At 41.7% G+C, this 17,242-nt stretch overlaps 1 protein-coding gene and 1 long non-coding RNA gene across 2 annotated transcripts; both read left to right on the top strand.

Moving 5' to 3' along the window:
* Positions 1 to 436: 436 nt before the first annotated feature.
* Positions 437 to 13,614, top strand: LOC311248439 (meprin A subunit beta-like; the record flags this gene model as incomplete). The annotated part of the gene is made up of 8 exons (XM_084339316.1): positions 437 to 555; positions 2,178 to 2,356; positions 2,486 to 2,704; positions 5,984 to 6,148; positions 6,738 to 6,767; positions 8,336 to 8,554; positions 12,726 to 13,178; positions 13,352 to 13,614. The coding sequence occupies 8 exons, from the start codon at positions 437 to 439 to the stop codon at positions 13,612 to 13,614; spliced, it is 1,647 nt and encodes a 548-aa protein (XP_084195442.1).
* A 47-nt stretch (positions 13,615 to 13,661) lies between these two features.
* On the top strand, positions 13,662 to 14,757 carry LOC311248438. Its single transcript, XR_014620948.1, has 3 exons — positions 13,662 to 13,736; positions 13,893 to 13,994; positions 14,320 to 14,757. It is a non-coding gene; the product is annotated as an uncharacterized lncRNA (long non-coding RNA).
* The last annotated feature ends 2,485 nt before the right edge of the window (positions 14,758 to 17,242 follow it).

Here is a 17,242-nt window from a genome sequence, read left to right as displayed (position 1 = left end):
ACTTTCTGTTTTGTGTTATAGATTTGGACTTAACCTTTGGCGATATCATGATGACGCCGATGGTGAGCTTGATGCTGTATGTATAAACCATGACAATACAAAGCTGTGTGTGGACTATAACAGTCACTGTCATCTGAGATGTCTGCTATCATCTTTATTCCAGAAAACTATGAGGAACACCATCGGTTTTGAGGGCAGGCTATGGACATCGCCAATTTCATATGTTCTGGACAAGGACCTCGGTAAATGCAGTTTTGTCCGTATAGTAACCCAGCACATCATTATTATCCTGAGACGACCACAATCCCACAATACACATCGCTAAAAGACTTCATCTGTCCATTTTTTGTGAACATAACGTTCCTAACATTTCTTACATCTTGTCATTGCATGTTCATGGTAACCTTGATATTACACATGGACTCATACCGAAGAGATGAACGCTAAAGGAGTCATCCTGAGAGCTTTTGAACAGTTCAGGTTGAAGTCATGCATTGATTTCAAGCCCAAGGACTCCGATGATGAGAATTACATTTCTGTCCAGAAGTTACCCGGGTATGTACTATAATAACTGATAACTGCTATAACTAAGATTAACGTATAGAGAACCATGACCTTCAGTAACAAAGCCTTCAGTAGGATGAAAACTTGTATATTTTCTATTCATATATATTTATTTTATCCCAGGAAATGGCCTCCCTCAATACAATTTACATCAATTTGGCTGTTCATTATATTTCTAGTTTAGGATTGTTGACGTAATAGGCACATGTTGCTGAACACATTATCATCATATAATATCATATAATCTCGTTTCAAAATAGCCGCCGGATTCCATGGCTTCCAAATCTGAAATGTTTCAACTATATACAGTATGTTGATGATTTTAACTCATGATAAGGTACATTACAAGGATTTCCGTGACATAACCTGTCTATCCTTCAATAATGCACTTGAATCTTTGTGTGATCTTGCGTGTGATAGATAATTCAAATTATTATGTTTAACTTAATATGGTGAAACCACCATATTACCCAGTAAACTTCAATATTAACTATCAAAGGATGGAAGAGACAGTAGCACTCATGTCTGCAGATGATCAGATTATTATTGGTATATGGTGTGTGGTCCACCACCTGGCCTTGCTTGTCCGTTTTTTCTCTTTTGTGCTTCCTTCGATCGTCAATATAGAAGCTTCCTGCATGGTAAGATGACTGTTTCACACTAATACAAGTCCAAGTTGACCACCTAGTGTCCTAGTCCCTTACCCAGGGGTGTAGCTCCAGATTCTGGGCCCCATGAAAGAATGTATTTGTAGGCCCCCAGTGAATGCGAGCGCGCGTAAGCGCGCGAGCGGAAATTTTTTTTGCCCATTTTTTTATTGATAATAATATGGTTTTTACCTATACATTCGGATCAGCAGTTCAGCACCTGCACTGTTGGTGGGTGAGCCTAGTAAAGGATGTCGCATTGCGTTCATCTTCAATGAATGGACCAATGCAATAGTCTACCAAAGCCCCCCCTCTCTCTCTATATATCTCACACACACACACACACACACACACACACACACACACACACACACACACACACACACACACACACACACACACACACACACACACACACACACACACACACACACACACACACACACACACACACACACACACACACACACACACACACACACACACACACACACACACACACACACACACACACACACACACACACACACACACACACACACACTTCAGAAACAAACATAGTATCAATGAGAGCATCAATAATACACCTGAGTGATGTCTAGAATTTTTTTTTTTTTTTTTTTTTGGGCCCCCCCCCAGTGCTGGGCCCTTGGATTCATCCTAAGCTACCCCCCCCCCAGCTACGCCCCTGCCCTTACCACAAGCTGGCTGAAATTAGGGATACTTTTTTTCATGACCATTAACGAGGGCCGGACCTAGCACATTTGGTGCCCTATGCAAGATTAACCCCTGGCGTGCCCCAAATAAAATAAATAAAAGCTCCCCCCCCCCCCCCCCTCTTTTTGTACGGCGCCCCGGATGGCTTTTGCCTCTTCATAGATCTCTATAGCCTTTCCTCAACGCTCACTTCGACACACACACTCGCTGTGAACTGTGACATGTACTGACGTGTCTCTTCCTGTTTAGATGCTGGTCATACATTGGGCGTGCCTTCCGTCGGGAACAGGTCATCTCCATTGGCCGAAATTGTGATGGGATCTCCACGGTGGAGCACGAGTTCCTACACGCTCTGGGCTTCCATCACGAACATTCCCGACATGACAGAGACGACCACGTGGACATTATCTATGACAACATTCGAGAAGGTTTGATTCACCCTATATTTCTAGTGATATTTCCTACATCAAGTTAGAAAATCAATACTTTTTTTATACAGTGTAATAATATACTGGGATATATAATTGTGAAATTGAATATGGTTTCTTATAATCTAGGCAGAGCGAGAAACTTTCGCAAACTTAGTGAAGAAGACAGCCACACCATGGGAACTCCATATGACTACAACTCCCAGATGCACTATGGTGGATCTGCCTTCAGCAACGGCAACGGCTCCACCATCATCACTAAGGACCCACAGTTCCAGGAAGTGATTGGTCAACGTCTGGAATTTAGTCCAAATGACATTCAGAAGTTGAACAGACTCTACAATTGCAGTGAGTGTTACTACCAGAGTTACTATTTGCAAATTCAAAAAAGAAAAAAGAAAAGAGAATCAGGAAATTACTCTTCTTCCTGTACGCAGTCAATTACTATGTATAAACATGAAATGCGTCGTCCTTATCCCCATAAAACCATCATGGAGACACTTTCTATCTTTTCCCGTTTACTATGGAGTCTCATCTCCCTTCTTTCTGACTATGGAAAACGGAATATTCGCTATCACAGACCAGCGGATTGGAATAATACATTTCGATGCTGACATTAAAACTACTCATCGTCATTATGTTTTCAAAAGTTACACATTTACAGTATTCGACTGCGGACATCTTAGTCACAAAGAAATGGTGATTGTAATAAAATAGCAGGTGATCACCATTAGCCCTTTCACTACCACATTAGAGAACCCCTTTCAACCGTCTGCAGTGTGGTAGTGAAAGGGTTAACCTTATGTAGTGTGGTTGTGAAAGGGTTAACCCTTTGTCGTGTGGCCGTGAAAGGGTTAACCTTCTGTATTGTCGCAGTGAAAGGGTTTACCCTTTGGTAGTGTGGTAGTGAAAGGGTTAAATAATAATTGTGACCAATGAGCTGCGGCATTGCACAATATTGTGTTGTGAAACACGTCATAGGAATACTATGAATAGGTTAACACAGTGCTTCTCAAACTTTTTCTGTCAGGCCCCCCTTTCTATCTATCTAGGACAGGTCGTCCTCGGTATTTTGCCCCCCCCCCCCCCCCCCCCCCCCCCTCGCCCCAACAAAATATATGAAATGGGCCATGTTTAAATTGATTGAAATAACACCAATATTGTGACCTTTCAAATTGTGCAACCACTTTACAACTGTGCAATTGTGCAACAACATAACAATACAGTCCAATACACACTCAAAGACTGTGCTTTTAAAAAAAATAGAGACATCTTGTAACATTGCAATACAATTCAATTGACACTCAAGACTGCTTTTTCAAAAATAGAGACATCTTGTAACATTGCAATACAATTCAAGGACACTACTTAAAAAAAAAAAAAAAAAAAAAAAAAAAAAGGATAGATAGAAAACTTTGTGAAAAACGTGTGAAAAAACTTGTGAAAGAACTTTGCAATTTGTGCAAAAAAAGAGAAAATGTAAGTAAATGATGTGAGTCATCACAGCATTAGTGGCTGCAATGAGCCTGTTTTGCACTGCACATCTTTTCAAACCGAGGTTGCAGGCTTGATACTGCCACTCTCAAGTCATGCTCAATGTTGAGCTTAGACCTGTGCTTTGTCTTCAGTGAAGCAACAGCTGAAAATCCAATCTCACAGAGATAGGATGTGGCGAAGGGAAGAAGGATGCCCACAGCCCTCTGCCCTATGAGTGGATGCTCCCTCTCCACACCAAGCCAGAATTCACTCAGTGTCTGAGCTGTAAACCTCAGGGTGGAGTCAGAGGTCATCTCGATGAGTTGCTCCTCTTCAGCAGAGCTGAAATCAGCAGGTGCTGTAGATAGAGAGATACTTTATTTGTAATTAATTGCAAATTAAACACAACACGTTCCATTCCAGCTAGATAGTAGCATATTATTATATTATTATATTATTATTATTATTATTATTATTATTATTATTATTATTATTATTATTATTATTATTATTATTATTATTATTATTATTATTATTATTATTATTATTATTATTATTATTATTATTATTATTATTATTATTATTATTATTATTATTATTATTATTATTATTATTATTATTATTATTATTATTATTATTATTATTATTATTATTATTATTATTATATAATGTACAACATAAATAAAATGTATGTAGCCTACAGCACAAATGTCATAATTAGTCAGTCAATAACATACAATACCAACCTGCTGCATTGAATGGATCCACCACCCAGCCATACTGAGCACTGTTGTTAGGGGGGAAATCCTCTCAGGGAAGAGATGTGCTGCCTGAGACAGGGGATCACTGTGGTGACTTGAGAAACACTGCTTTCAGCAAACTCAGTCAGGTTCTCAAAGGCATCAGTCTGTTGTTCATCAAGGCGCCTGCCCCACATCTCCAGCTTTCCACTGAATGCAGTGATCTTGTTTGCCAGCTCAGGTAGGTATTTACACCCGAATCTCCTGTCGTAGTTCAAAGACTTGCGACAACACCTTCCCTCGCGAGAGCCACCTTGCCTCGCTGTGAAACAACACTGCAGAATGGTCAGCTCCCATCTCCTCACACAGCGCAGAGAACAGGCACGCTTTCAGGGGTCGGGTTTTGATGAAATGTACCACGTTTATAACTTCTGTCAAAACCTCATTCAGCTCAGGGCTAAGCTGTCTTGACGCTAGCGCCTCTGTGAATTTACAGTGCGTCCATTGCGCGTTTGGCGAGACCCCCTTGATGAGTGCCTGTAGCCCCCTCCTTTTCCCTGCCATGGCCTGCGCACCGTCAGAGCAAAAGCCCACACAGTTCTCCCATTTCAGTCCATGTTCTGTCAGGTAACTGTCAATCATTTTGAAGAGCTCATCAGCTGTCGCTCTGTTTTTGACATATTTGCAAAACAGCAGATCTTCACTCAGTGACTGGGAATTTACAAAGCGAACATAGGAAATAAGCAAACAGTCTTTATTGCTGTCAGTCTTTGACAAGGCAACACGCATGTCATCCTCAAGGCTCAACTTGGCCCTATATTTTGTTTTCAGAGCTGTCATGGATGAAAAGCCAGCTTCACACAGATACTGTATGTGGTGCTGAATGGTATCAACACCTTAACTGCTGCATCATGAGATACTTGGTACTCGGCACCACACTCTGAAACTAGCTCTCCAGGTGGATGTATCAGATGAGATTTCAAAGAGTTCTTCCAAGAGTTTGGATGGAGATGTGTCAGGAAGCTTTGTCTCAATGTTGTCTGTAAAGGTTTTTTTTTATCCAGAGTAACTTGGTGATCCTTTTCTGTGTTTTATTAAATAATGATTTTCAGATTTTGAGAAATGGTATTTTCACGGAGAACAGTGAAGCTGCAACAGATAGCACTTTAGTGATAATTTTCTGTAATAATATTTTATTTTTATTTATTTTTTTATAAATCTCAAGGCCCCCCCCTGTCATGCCTCTGCGCCCCCCACTTTGAGAAACACTGGGTTAACATATTGTGTCTCTTGTTGCTAGCTATAATATAATAAGCTGCTAGTTATTTAGTCATTAGACAGTCTATAGTCATCATCCTGATCTGTCCAAGCATTTCATAATCCTCTATGCTATAATACTTTGTATCAACAGATGCATCTATCACCTTGATGATGACCTGTAGCTTTCCTGATGAGGCCATGTGTGGGATGAGTCTCTGTTCAAAGACACAGGAGGGCGGCTGGGAGAGAGTGGCACATGCCTCCGGAGGTCCTCGTGCTGACCACACCAACCTACCAAGTACCAGGCCTGAAGGGGGTATGATGAACACTTCAAGTTTTGTTTTATGTGTCACATATAATGCACTGTACATTACAGTGAAACGCTTGGTTCCTTATGAGCCCCCTGCGATTGTGCTTCATGCAGTAAAAGGTCAAAAGAATAAAGGCCAAACACTATATACAATACAAACTAAAGTACAACCTAAAGTACGAAGTGACATACAAAATGCAAACAATAAAGTACACGTGCAAGCTTTTAAAGAATGCAAGAATGAGGTAGGGATGTCGTGCAAATAGTTTTTTTTTAATAAATAGATACAAATATGGTGTTTAAAGTGTTTAAAGTGTCTAAAGTGAGTGTGTGCATGTGGATGTAGATGGACGGGTTAGTTAACACTCACATGTGTCTTGTTTATTGTAAGAAATTGGAAAATAACAATTTTTCCAGTAATATAGAAATGTTGACCAATCAGAGAGCTGGAAGGCCTATCTGTTCTGTAAAGAATACCATTGATACAAACTTAGTAGACTCAATAGATTCACCATTTTGCTTCTTTTGTAGACATTGGTTGGCGTCATCTTTTAACAGGTTGCTCATGTTATGATAAATTTTTTCTTTTTCTCAGCAAATTTCACCACAGCGGCTCCAGAACTAGGTATGTATGTATTCAACATTCAACTTTCCGTATTAAAAACAAATATTCAGATGGCCAAAGTCACATTCAATGACAACTCTTAATTTACAACACTTCTATAATTAGTAGGGGTGTAACGATGCATCGATTAATCGAAATGCATCGATTCTAATGTGTTAGAATAGATGCATTGATTTGAATATGTTAGAATCGATTATAATCTAAATTAATCGGGGGGAAAAAAATTTAAAATAATTTTTTTTTTTTTTTTTGTCTGTGTATTGTTTTTATTGACCTATAGTCAATGGACTTGGACTTGGACTCGAGCATAGACTGCATTCGGACTCTGAAGGATTCTTTTTTATAGGCCCTAATCATTTGGCATAAGATATTGATGGCTAGTGCATTTGTTTGGCTATTGTGTCACAAAGTAAATAAACTCCCTTTGAAACGGTGACCGCTGTGTCATTTATGTTTAATGTAGACCTTTTCTTATTTGTATGTCAGCTGCCAGAGTGGAGTCGACTCAATCTTGATGAATTGGACTCGACTCGGACTAGGGGAATGGGGACTCGACTCGGACTCTGGCTCTTCTTTGATGACTCAGATTTGGACTCGGACTCGAACAATGGGGACTCGAGACTCGACTCGGACTCGAGATTTAGTGACTCGACTACAACACTGACTCACAGCATAGAAGATGATTGTATCACTTAAAGAACCAGTACAATGGTGTTAATTCAGTGAGAATCTAATGGCACAGTAGCTGTGTGAGTGCAATTTGCTGTACTGTGTAGGTAGGAACTGACCCCTCTAGCTTTCATCTCTTTGGACTCAACTGGTGTTGTGTGGTGATGATGAGGAACAGGATACTTCGTTAAAGGACACTCTATGCATCTCTATGGCTTCAACACCTTCCAATGGGCAACTGTAGATTTAATTGTTGATAATGAGTTTCATTCATTCATTCATAACTCTTGAACAATAGATGCTATTTCTAATCTGTCAGCTGTTCTATATTGCCCACAAGATTGTCTACATTCCATACACTATAATGTTTCTAATCCCATGTAAGTAAAAAGGTTGAAAATGCATTTGTTCAATATAATAATCATGATAATCATACACATATTTTATATCATTGGAATGGTACCAAATGTGAGGTGCTTTGAAATACCCACTAACTAATAATCGACCACAAACCCATGAAGTTCAAGTTCAGGAATGTTCTAAATGGGGCGCTGAGGCGCAGGAGGGCTTTATATGTCTGCCCCCCCCCATGTCATTCAGTCCTCCTGATCTACCCCACAATATAAAGCATCCTTTTGCTCTTAGCTAGCTAGCGTTAGCTGTAACATTGGGTAGCTGACATAGCTCTAATGTTTGGTAGCAAATGTTAGTGCAAATGCTTGCTAAAAGCAAAAGTGAATAGGCACTTTGCAGTTGCTCATTATTTAATGTAAACCTTACACCAAGTCATACTATCATGATTATTCATCATTTAAACAAATAAATAAACATATTTTTATTTATAAACAAATTTCAGTTTGACAATTTGACTGATGCATTAGGAAATGTATTTTTTTTAGGTCACTTTTTGCACGCTAGCACAATATCCGGCCAGGAAGGAGACTCTGCCTGGTTGAAGACCAAGAGGATGAGCCCCAAAAGGGAATGTCACGTCCAGTGTCTCCAGTTCTACTACTACCACAGTGGGAACCAATCAGATGAGCTAAACATCTGGATCAGAGAGTTCCAGGATGAGACGGACTCTACAGGACACGTACGGCTCATGGGACAGATTACTGGTAATGTGGTGTCTTGACATATCCTACCAAACTTGACAATATCGTTATAATTAAGAAGGTGATTCTCGTGACAAAGATGGCATTAGAAATATAAATTTCATTGTAGATTAAAGTTCTGAATTAAGATTTAAGGCATTTACTGTAGGCTTTCTAGTTCAAGTTTCAAGTTTCTTTAATAGTTGTCATACAGAAGTACAGAATACTTTTATACAAAATGCTTCTTACTGTTTCGCTCCAGAGACTGTGTTAGACAAGATAAGTATGAAATAAAATAGTATAGCATGTAAAATAGAAGTAAAAATAGAGGTCACAGTGTTCAGTATAGACATATGTACAATGTTCGATGCAGAATAGAAGTAACTGAGTTACCATACAATATACAATATACTATGCAATGTACTAATATACAATACTATATAGTGCAGAGAACAAATGGGATGAGGTACAATTTAGGTACAATTTACAGTAAGGTGTACGAGTTGTAGTGCAAATCCTTTACCAATAAATATAAAGTGTAGAGTGTGTTTAGGTGTTCTAAAGTGTGTAAAGTGGGTGCTGCAGTGAGTTGTTTGTTTAAAGTGAGTGTGTGCGTGTGGATGTGTGTGCTGTGTGCATTTGATGGTTGTTGCATAGTGTTTATTGTTCGTTGAGCAGCCTGATGGCCTGGGGATAGAAGCTTCTTCTGAGTCTTTCTGTGCTCGCCTTAAGACTCCGGTATCGCTTGCCTGACCGCAGCAGTTCAAAGAGGCAGTTGTTCGGGTGGCTGGAGTCCTTGATGATTCTCTTAGCCTTCCCCCTGCACCGCTTGTTGTAAATGTTCTGGAGGGTGGGAAGCCCCCCTCCAATTGTGCGTTCGGCTGAACGTGTCACTCTTTGTAGTCTGCTACGGTCTTGTGCAGTGCTATTCCCAAACCAGGAGGTGATGTTGCCAGTCAGGATGCTCTCGATTGTACATGAGTAGAAGTTCCTAAGGATCTTCTGACTGACTTGGAACTTCCTTAGGCGCCTGAGGAAGTAGAGGCGTTGTCATGCCTTCTTCACAACACTGTCAATGTGTGTGGTCCATGTCAAGTCCTCGGATATGTGGGCTCCGAGGTACTTGAAACTGTTCACTCTCTCAACCGGTGCCCCGTCGATGCTGAGGGGGCTGTAGTCCTTGACCCCTGACCTCCTGAAGTCCACAATCATCTCTTTTGTTTTGCTGACGTTCAGGGAGAGGCAGTTCTCCTGACACCACTGTGACAGATTCTAATCTGTCTAATCTAATCTAGGGTACAATGTTATATTCAGATACATCGAGTATAGGTCGCAGGCAAATACTGCGGCATGGTCATGCTGGACCTACAAAAGGCCTTCGACACTGTCAATCACTCCATTCTGATTGACAAGCTAAAAGCAATTGGTTTTGATAGTCTATCAGTGAGCTGGATGCAATCCTACCTGGAGGGGAGAGAACAGATGGTGGAGGTAAACGGTACCCTATCCAGTGGCGTTGCGCAATATGTCGGGGTCCCCCCGCAGGGCAGACCACTCCCCTAAATCAATAATAAAGTGAGAAAATTTTGCGCGCTCCTTGCATGGTACCTTCCCATTAAAGCCGACCCTAATGTCGAGCTCACCCTCCGCCTATGCAGGCTCTGACACTACTTGCAGTTTCAGTAAATCCTCGCAATTACAATGACCCATAATCTCGTGCCATGTCATATCGTGACTGGCCGTCCCGCTACAACACACATCATTATTATCATCAGACTGGACATCGCGGCCACTTAAACCATGTACTAAAAAATTAACGGATTAGATTCCAGTTCCAATGTAACGTGTAGGCTACTCGTACTGGTTATGGCGAATAAAACGTTATATTCTTCTAACCTGTCTCGGGTCTCGGCGGCTGTAGCGTGGCTGGGGGCCTGGCTGGGCCGTCTGTCTGCCTGGACCGGCGTGTTGATAGCGGTGGACGCGGCGCGGCGGCCGGCCTGGGTGGGGAGCTTACTGCCGATGCATTCTTCAGTAACGTTAGAGTCAGTCTACCTTTGCTGCCTGCTGGAACAATGATGTTCTTTTTCGTAGCTTTGCCGTCTCCTGTTCGGCTTTCGCTCTCATCTTGTTTTTCTAAGCACCTCCGCTTGCTTGGATATTTGCGGCATTTTTACCGGCGCTTCCCGCTGTGTTTTGAACGCTGCCAATGAACATTAGTTATCAGCCTAGCCCTATCGCAGGTGAGCAAATGATAGCAGGGAGGGGAGGTAGCAGGGAGGGGAGGGCCCCGCCCTCTGCGCGAGATGCGTCCAGCTGCAGCCCTGCAGAACCATACTGGGCTCCACTGTCTGCGCCCTGTTCGCGCGCGTTACGAAATCTAAGAGGATAGTCTACAGTGGGGGCGGGGCCCCCTAAGCTCCGGGGCCCCCCCGCACCGCGGGGGTTGCGGGGGCCTCCGCTACGCCATTGACCCTATCCCCCCCTCCCAGTGTGGTGTTCCACAAGGAAGCATACTAGGACCGCTACTCTTCCTAATTTATGCAAATGACATGTCGTCAGCTTGTGACCGCAACTTGTTCCTGTTTGCGGACGACTCAGCCCTGCTGGTCTCTGACAAGAACAAGTTACAGGTTGAAAAGGCCCTCAGCTCTGAACTAGGCAAAATCTGCACCTGGCTCGCTGACAACAAACTATCATTACACATGGGCAAAACAGAGTCCATTCTCTTCGGTTCAAATAACAAACTCAGCAAGACCGACGGCTTCTCAGTTACAGTGGGTGACAATATTGTCACAAGGAAAGATGAAATTACCTACCTGGGTTCCATCCTAGAGGCAAATCTTTCCTGTGACAAAATGGCATCCAATGTAATAAAAAAAAGTCAACCAACAAACTAGATTCTTGTACCAGATCTCCTCTCTGGTAAACAAGAATACCCTGAAGACTCTGGCAGGAGCACTCATTCAAGGGTACTACGACTATGCACCTCATGGTACCAAAGCACCTCAAAGGCGCTAAAAACAAAATTACAAACATCTCAAAACAAACTGGTCAGACTACTGCTTGACCTTACTCCTAGAACCCACCTCACCCCTGCCCACTTTGACAACCTAGGATGGCTTAGAGTAGACGACAGAGTACAGCAACTTGCAAAATACACTACACGACTAAGGTACCCATGTACATGTCAAAATACTTCCCAAAGGTCAGTGAATACCACGATCACAACACCAGAGGGAGCTCCACAAATCATGTTAAACCCAGATTCGGCTCAAACAAGGGACTAAACATGTTTCGCAATTATGCCACATCAATGTGGAACGCCCTACCCACAGCTATAAAGGAATGTGAATCACTACCTACTTTTAAAACCACTCTCAAGGAGCACCTACGGGAGACTGCAATTCGAAACTGGCCCCTGTAAATGTCCTAACCCAGCCCCCTCCAATGTGCAGTAAATGTCCTAACCCAATAATACACAAGACCCTCTTCTTGGGACCAAGTAAGGTTTCGTCGATAATCCAATGTACAGTTACCCCCCCACCCCGCCTACCCATCCCATCCCCCACCCCACCCACCCAACCACCTCCAATGTACAGTTCCCCCCCACCCCACCCCACCCCACCTTGTTGTTGTTGTTGTTGTTGTTGTTGTTGTTGTTGTTAGCTCTATTTATATAAAAAAAATCTAAATATTCGTATGTACCTTAGATACTACTGCTACCATGTATGTATATACAGTATGTGTTTCATTACATGTATATATACATTCATACCAATTATTCGCCTGTTCTATTCTCTATCCATCTATCATCCACTGCAACACTATATATTAATCTAACATCCAGTGGGGGATCCCCTTTGAACAGCCCATCTGAGGTTTCTCTCAGGTCGTGGGGGATCCCCTTTGAACAGCCCATCGGAGGGTTCTCTCAGGTCTCTGCTAGGTTTTTAGTGAGTCGTTCCTTATTGGGGAAAGTCTGGGAGAGTCGCATATTTGGATTTTATGGTGGTTTTTGTTTTTGATCTATTGTGATGTTTCTTCTTGACTTGTACAAGAATACCTGTACAGCCCATGGGGGCAATTCCATGTGATCTCGGGCTATACAAATACATTTAATTTGATTTATGATACACAGAGTATATCATCACTGCAGTTATAACATACACAGCTGCTTATTTCTTCTCCCCAGGTTCACCAACATCCCACTGGCAGCTCCAGCATGTTCCGCTGAATGCCACCAAGCCCTTCCAAGTGGAGTTTGAGGTGCTTAAAGGGCCAGGAAGTTCTTCTGGAGGCTTCTCCATCGACGACATCAACCTGTCTGAGAACGAGTGTCCACATCTCACCTGGCAGATGAATGACTTTGAGTATCTCCTGACCACCAATTCCCATGGTACCAATTTCTACAGTCCGCGGCAGTACAGCAGTGCAGGCTATGCCTACCAGATTGTTGCACGGCTTAAGAGGTATTACTTTGGACTGTATGTGCGTCTTGTGTCTGGTGACTATGACGACCAGCTCCAGTGGCCTTGCCCAGTGAGGCAGGTGACTTTTCTATCGGTGGATCAGAACCCCAGCATCCAGCTGCAGATGTCCAAGCAAAGAAGCTTTGTCAGTGACCCGACTGAAACCGACTCTGACGGTGAGCTTGACACGTTCTTCCTCTGAAAATATTATTAATCGAAACCCAGTGGAAAAACACCACTTTCAGTTGAAATGTTGTGAAGGAAACATACCAATACTACGAATACTTTACTTCTAGTATTTTTAGGTGGGTTGTTTACTCTTGTTGATCTACTTCTCCTCTGTAAATAGACCATCTCATTTGGGGCAAGCCGGATGTAAATGGGTCCAGCTTTTTCGACGAGAACGGTGAAATTGCCTTTGCCAACACCATGATTGGCAGGAAAAACTTTGAAATGTTGGACGACATGAAATCCAGAGACGTCCTCAAGGGAGGGAGCGCCGCCTTCCTCTTCACCTTCTCAGGCAGGCAAACTATACTCGCCACCAATCTGGCTTCTAAAACTTTTAATTGTCTGTCACACCTTTATTTGAAACTATGCATTAGACAATAATTGTTCATTTTTTCCATAGACATCACTCCTCTTGTCAATGGCAGTTCTCTGCCATGTCCAAAACTGCCACCAGTGAAGATCACACACTCTCATAATCATAACCATGATCTATGTGCCTCACGGTATGACATTAATCGTTTATTATTATTACATTTGGAGAAGTCTTGTATAACAACTAATTGAACACAACATAATCACTGCGCTGCTGTATCATATTCACCACTTCTAATGCAAGATAATGTGAATGTCCATTTAAAATGTCGCTATACCCTTTGCAGGCCCCTCACCACCACACTTCCTCCTACACCAACAACAACAGCAGCAACACGTCCTCCTACAACAACCACACGTCCTCCTCCATCAACCACAGAATGCGAAAGGTGCTTATGATTCATAATTGTATGATAGCGTTTGGATAAATATTTCAGTAATATAGATAATTATCTCAAGTGTTTTATCACTTCAATGAGAATTCAACAACTTTGCTGCTACCGTCGTCCACTTCTCCAGCAATGCAATAGGTGTGAATGTCCTGTTCAGTGGATGGAAAAAGGTGCTTATTATTGAAAAACGTATTTTTCGCCGTTTCACAGAATTTCACATCACAACCTTATTTGTTGATTTATTAAAATTCTGCAACTGGAGTCACATTTAAACGACTACACCCGATACATTGTATGTATACTTGTATTCCCTTTCCTGTAGCATCTTTTGCCTCTCTCCTGGACTGGCGTCGTCTCCCGTGCTCATCCTCCTGACTGTTGTGAAGTTTTTGTCTCTCTGAGGTATCGGCTCCTCCCCTCCACAAGTCACCTTGGGACCCATACAAAAAGTATCATGGTAGTTTGGTGTTCATTTCAGGTACACAGTCGTTGTATAAATAATTGACCAGGGTAAAAGTTATGTATCGCCATGGTTCCACTTTTGAACTTGAATAATAGCAAAGGTAGAATCCAAATTAAACATGATACCAAGTAGTGACCAAAATGCCAACTCTTGGGGGGAAATACCATGATACTTTTTTTGGAGACTTGACTGAACTAGGCTATCAGTTACTTTAAATCTTTTCTCTTATGGGGACCAACCAATTCATATATATATATATATATTATATCTATGACAGTTGGTGACCAAACTCCACTATAATCTCTAAACTTCCCTGAGCAGAGCAGGAGGAGGTGGGACTGAATAGAACTCTTTGGGTGGGAGACAGATAAAATGAACAAGGTCTTCCTGCTTAACTGATGGTGGTGGGATTCTTAGATTTCATTGTTTCTTTTTGGGTATACTTCATTTTTAAGAAATAAAATATTCATCATCATTGTCATTTTCTCAAGAATATTGCCTGGACATGGTTGAGACATTCACCTTCAGGAATATACGATATTTAACAGTTTTGCAGAAATGTCAAAGAAGAATGTCATTACCATCACATCAATAATTGGTATAAAATAAAGAAGAAATTGGAAGATGGTGCTTTTAAAACAACTTTTGTAAATTCATACATTCAATTTGATGGAGCTGCACTAAAAAAAAGAAATCGTTGGATTTACTTAAATTTGTTATGTCAAGTGGTTCCACACAATTGTGTTGAGTAACTTCTAAGATACTTTATTTCTTAATATGCACTCAATGAAATCAAATAAATTATAAATGAGTAAATAGAGTAAATGTAACTTAACTTTATTTCTTAATATGGACTCAATGAAATCAACTCAATTATACATGAGTGAATTGAGTACATGTAACTTAACTAGATTAGTTAATTTGTATGGATTATTCATCATTCAAATAACTTAACTTAACATTAGTTGAACATAACCATGTTAGATAAGAACACAAATTAACTGATTAAAAATACATAATCAAGTTACGTTACTTTTAAGTCACAGTTGCGTGGAACCCCTTGACGTAACATTTTTAAGTAAATCCAAGTAACAGCTTAATTTGTCCTATGAAAATGCCTGGCTTAAATAAAGAATGCTAATGTTAATGAACAAAAAGGAGTCACACACTGTCTTCACAACAAAACACTATTGTGTTAACTTTATTGGCACTGGCAACATTGTTGGCACTGGCACATGTTGGCACTGGCAACATTTCCAAGGTCACACCGTCTTCACAACAAAACACTATGGGCGGGATCCACAAAGAATGGATTGCGCTCCAATTTCAGAAATAAATAGCCAAGTCCATCTCTAATTTTCGTTTTGATTGCACGGTGCTAATTGCACTCTTACTTACAATTCATTATGAATTGAAAATGGGGGACACTGATATTGAGCCGTACTGTACCGTACCCATTCTGCAATCTGTCAATAAAATGTTCAATCACCCCCTGTGCTAGACAATACACGTCAAGTAGAGATATTTCTGTTGACAAGGAGTTAGTTGCGCCAGGTGTAACAAGACATTTTCTCATTCCTGTCAAATAAGTTGTTAACAGATGGACAGTTCCCAGATGACAAGGATGTCTACATCACTGCAGGTGATCAAGTCCACCATGTTGGAAACAGTCCACCAATGGATCAATGCAACCATGAGGAAGCTGACACTTGTGTCATATAATTAAATACATCTCCTCCACGCCCTCCAAACATCATCACTTGGGAGGGTGCATACTGGAGATACAGATGTTTGTCGTAATCCATCTCACTAATTTCCATCACATTAAGCCACTAACAGATACACACCCACTCAGGGACGTGCACAGGACTTTAGAGGGGCAGGTGCTCAAAGGCTGAAAAGGGCACTATACCTGTGTGTGTTTTAACCGAGCGCGCGTAGCGCACAAGCCAGATTTTTATGGGCCCTTTTCGGGCAAGGGGGCCCCCTTTTTATGCTTTTTGGGGGGTTTTGGTGATCAAATATTGAATATTGAACTATAATAATCAGTGCAGGAGCTCACTTATCCTTGAAAGACACTTTTATCACTGACTTAAAAGGCCCATACATCTCCATAAATGTTCAGGGGGGAGGGAATAAGTGCTTACCCTACAGACCCCAAGAAGTGCTGTATATTCTGTATTGTTTAATATAAATGCATTTTTTATTCCAATCCCGATTTGTATTTGAGATTCCCAAATCCCATCGGACTTGACTTCTTCGTGTCCCTCAGTGAGTGTAATACCAGCATTCAACTGTATGCGCCACAGCGGTTTCTATCATCATCATCATCACCACCACCCACGCTATGCATAAAATATATAGGTCCGCGGAGAGGCACGCTGAGGAGGCCGCGCAAACTGCAATGGAATATGGGGCATCTCTCTCTCTTTACCTAATATTTTGATTCTATCCTGACATTTTCAGTTGGAAGGGCAGTCTATATGCATAACGATTATTATTATTATTTCAAAAATTGCACTTTTTTATGAGGCTCAAAAAGGCAGGTGCTCAAGCACCCCTTGGGCTCTATGTGTGCACGTGCCTGGCTGGCGGGGTGGGTCCGGGTCGTTGTAAACAGCGACTCCTACAGTTCGGTCGGGGCGCCTGCTCAGCGCGGATAGGATCTAAGGGCGGTAGTGTGATCCTTCCACACGTTACACCCTCTCAGTGAGAGTCCGCGTTGCCAGGTGAAAAGAAGCGGTTGATTGGCTAGACGTGTGTCGGAGGAAGCATGTGATAG

Source organism: Notolepis coatsorum (assembly GCF_963971535.1).
Source record: "Notolepis coatsorum genome assembly, contig: SCAFFOLD_269, whole genome shotgun sequence".
Taxonomy (NCBI): Eukaryota; Metazoa; Chordata; class Actinopteri; order Aulopiformes; family Paralepididae; genus Notolepis; species Notolepis coatsorum.
This window is presented reverse-complemented; position numbering and strand designations above follow the sequence as displayed.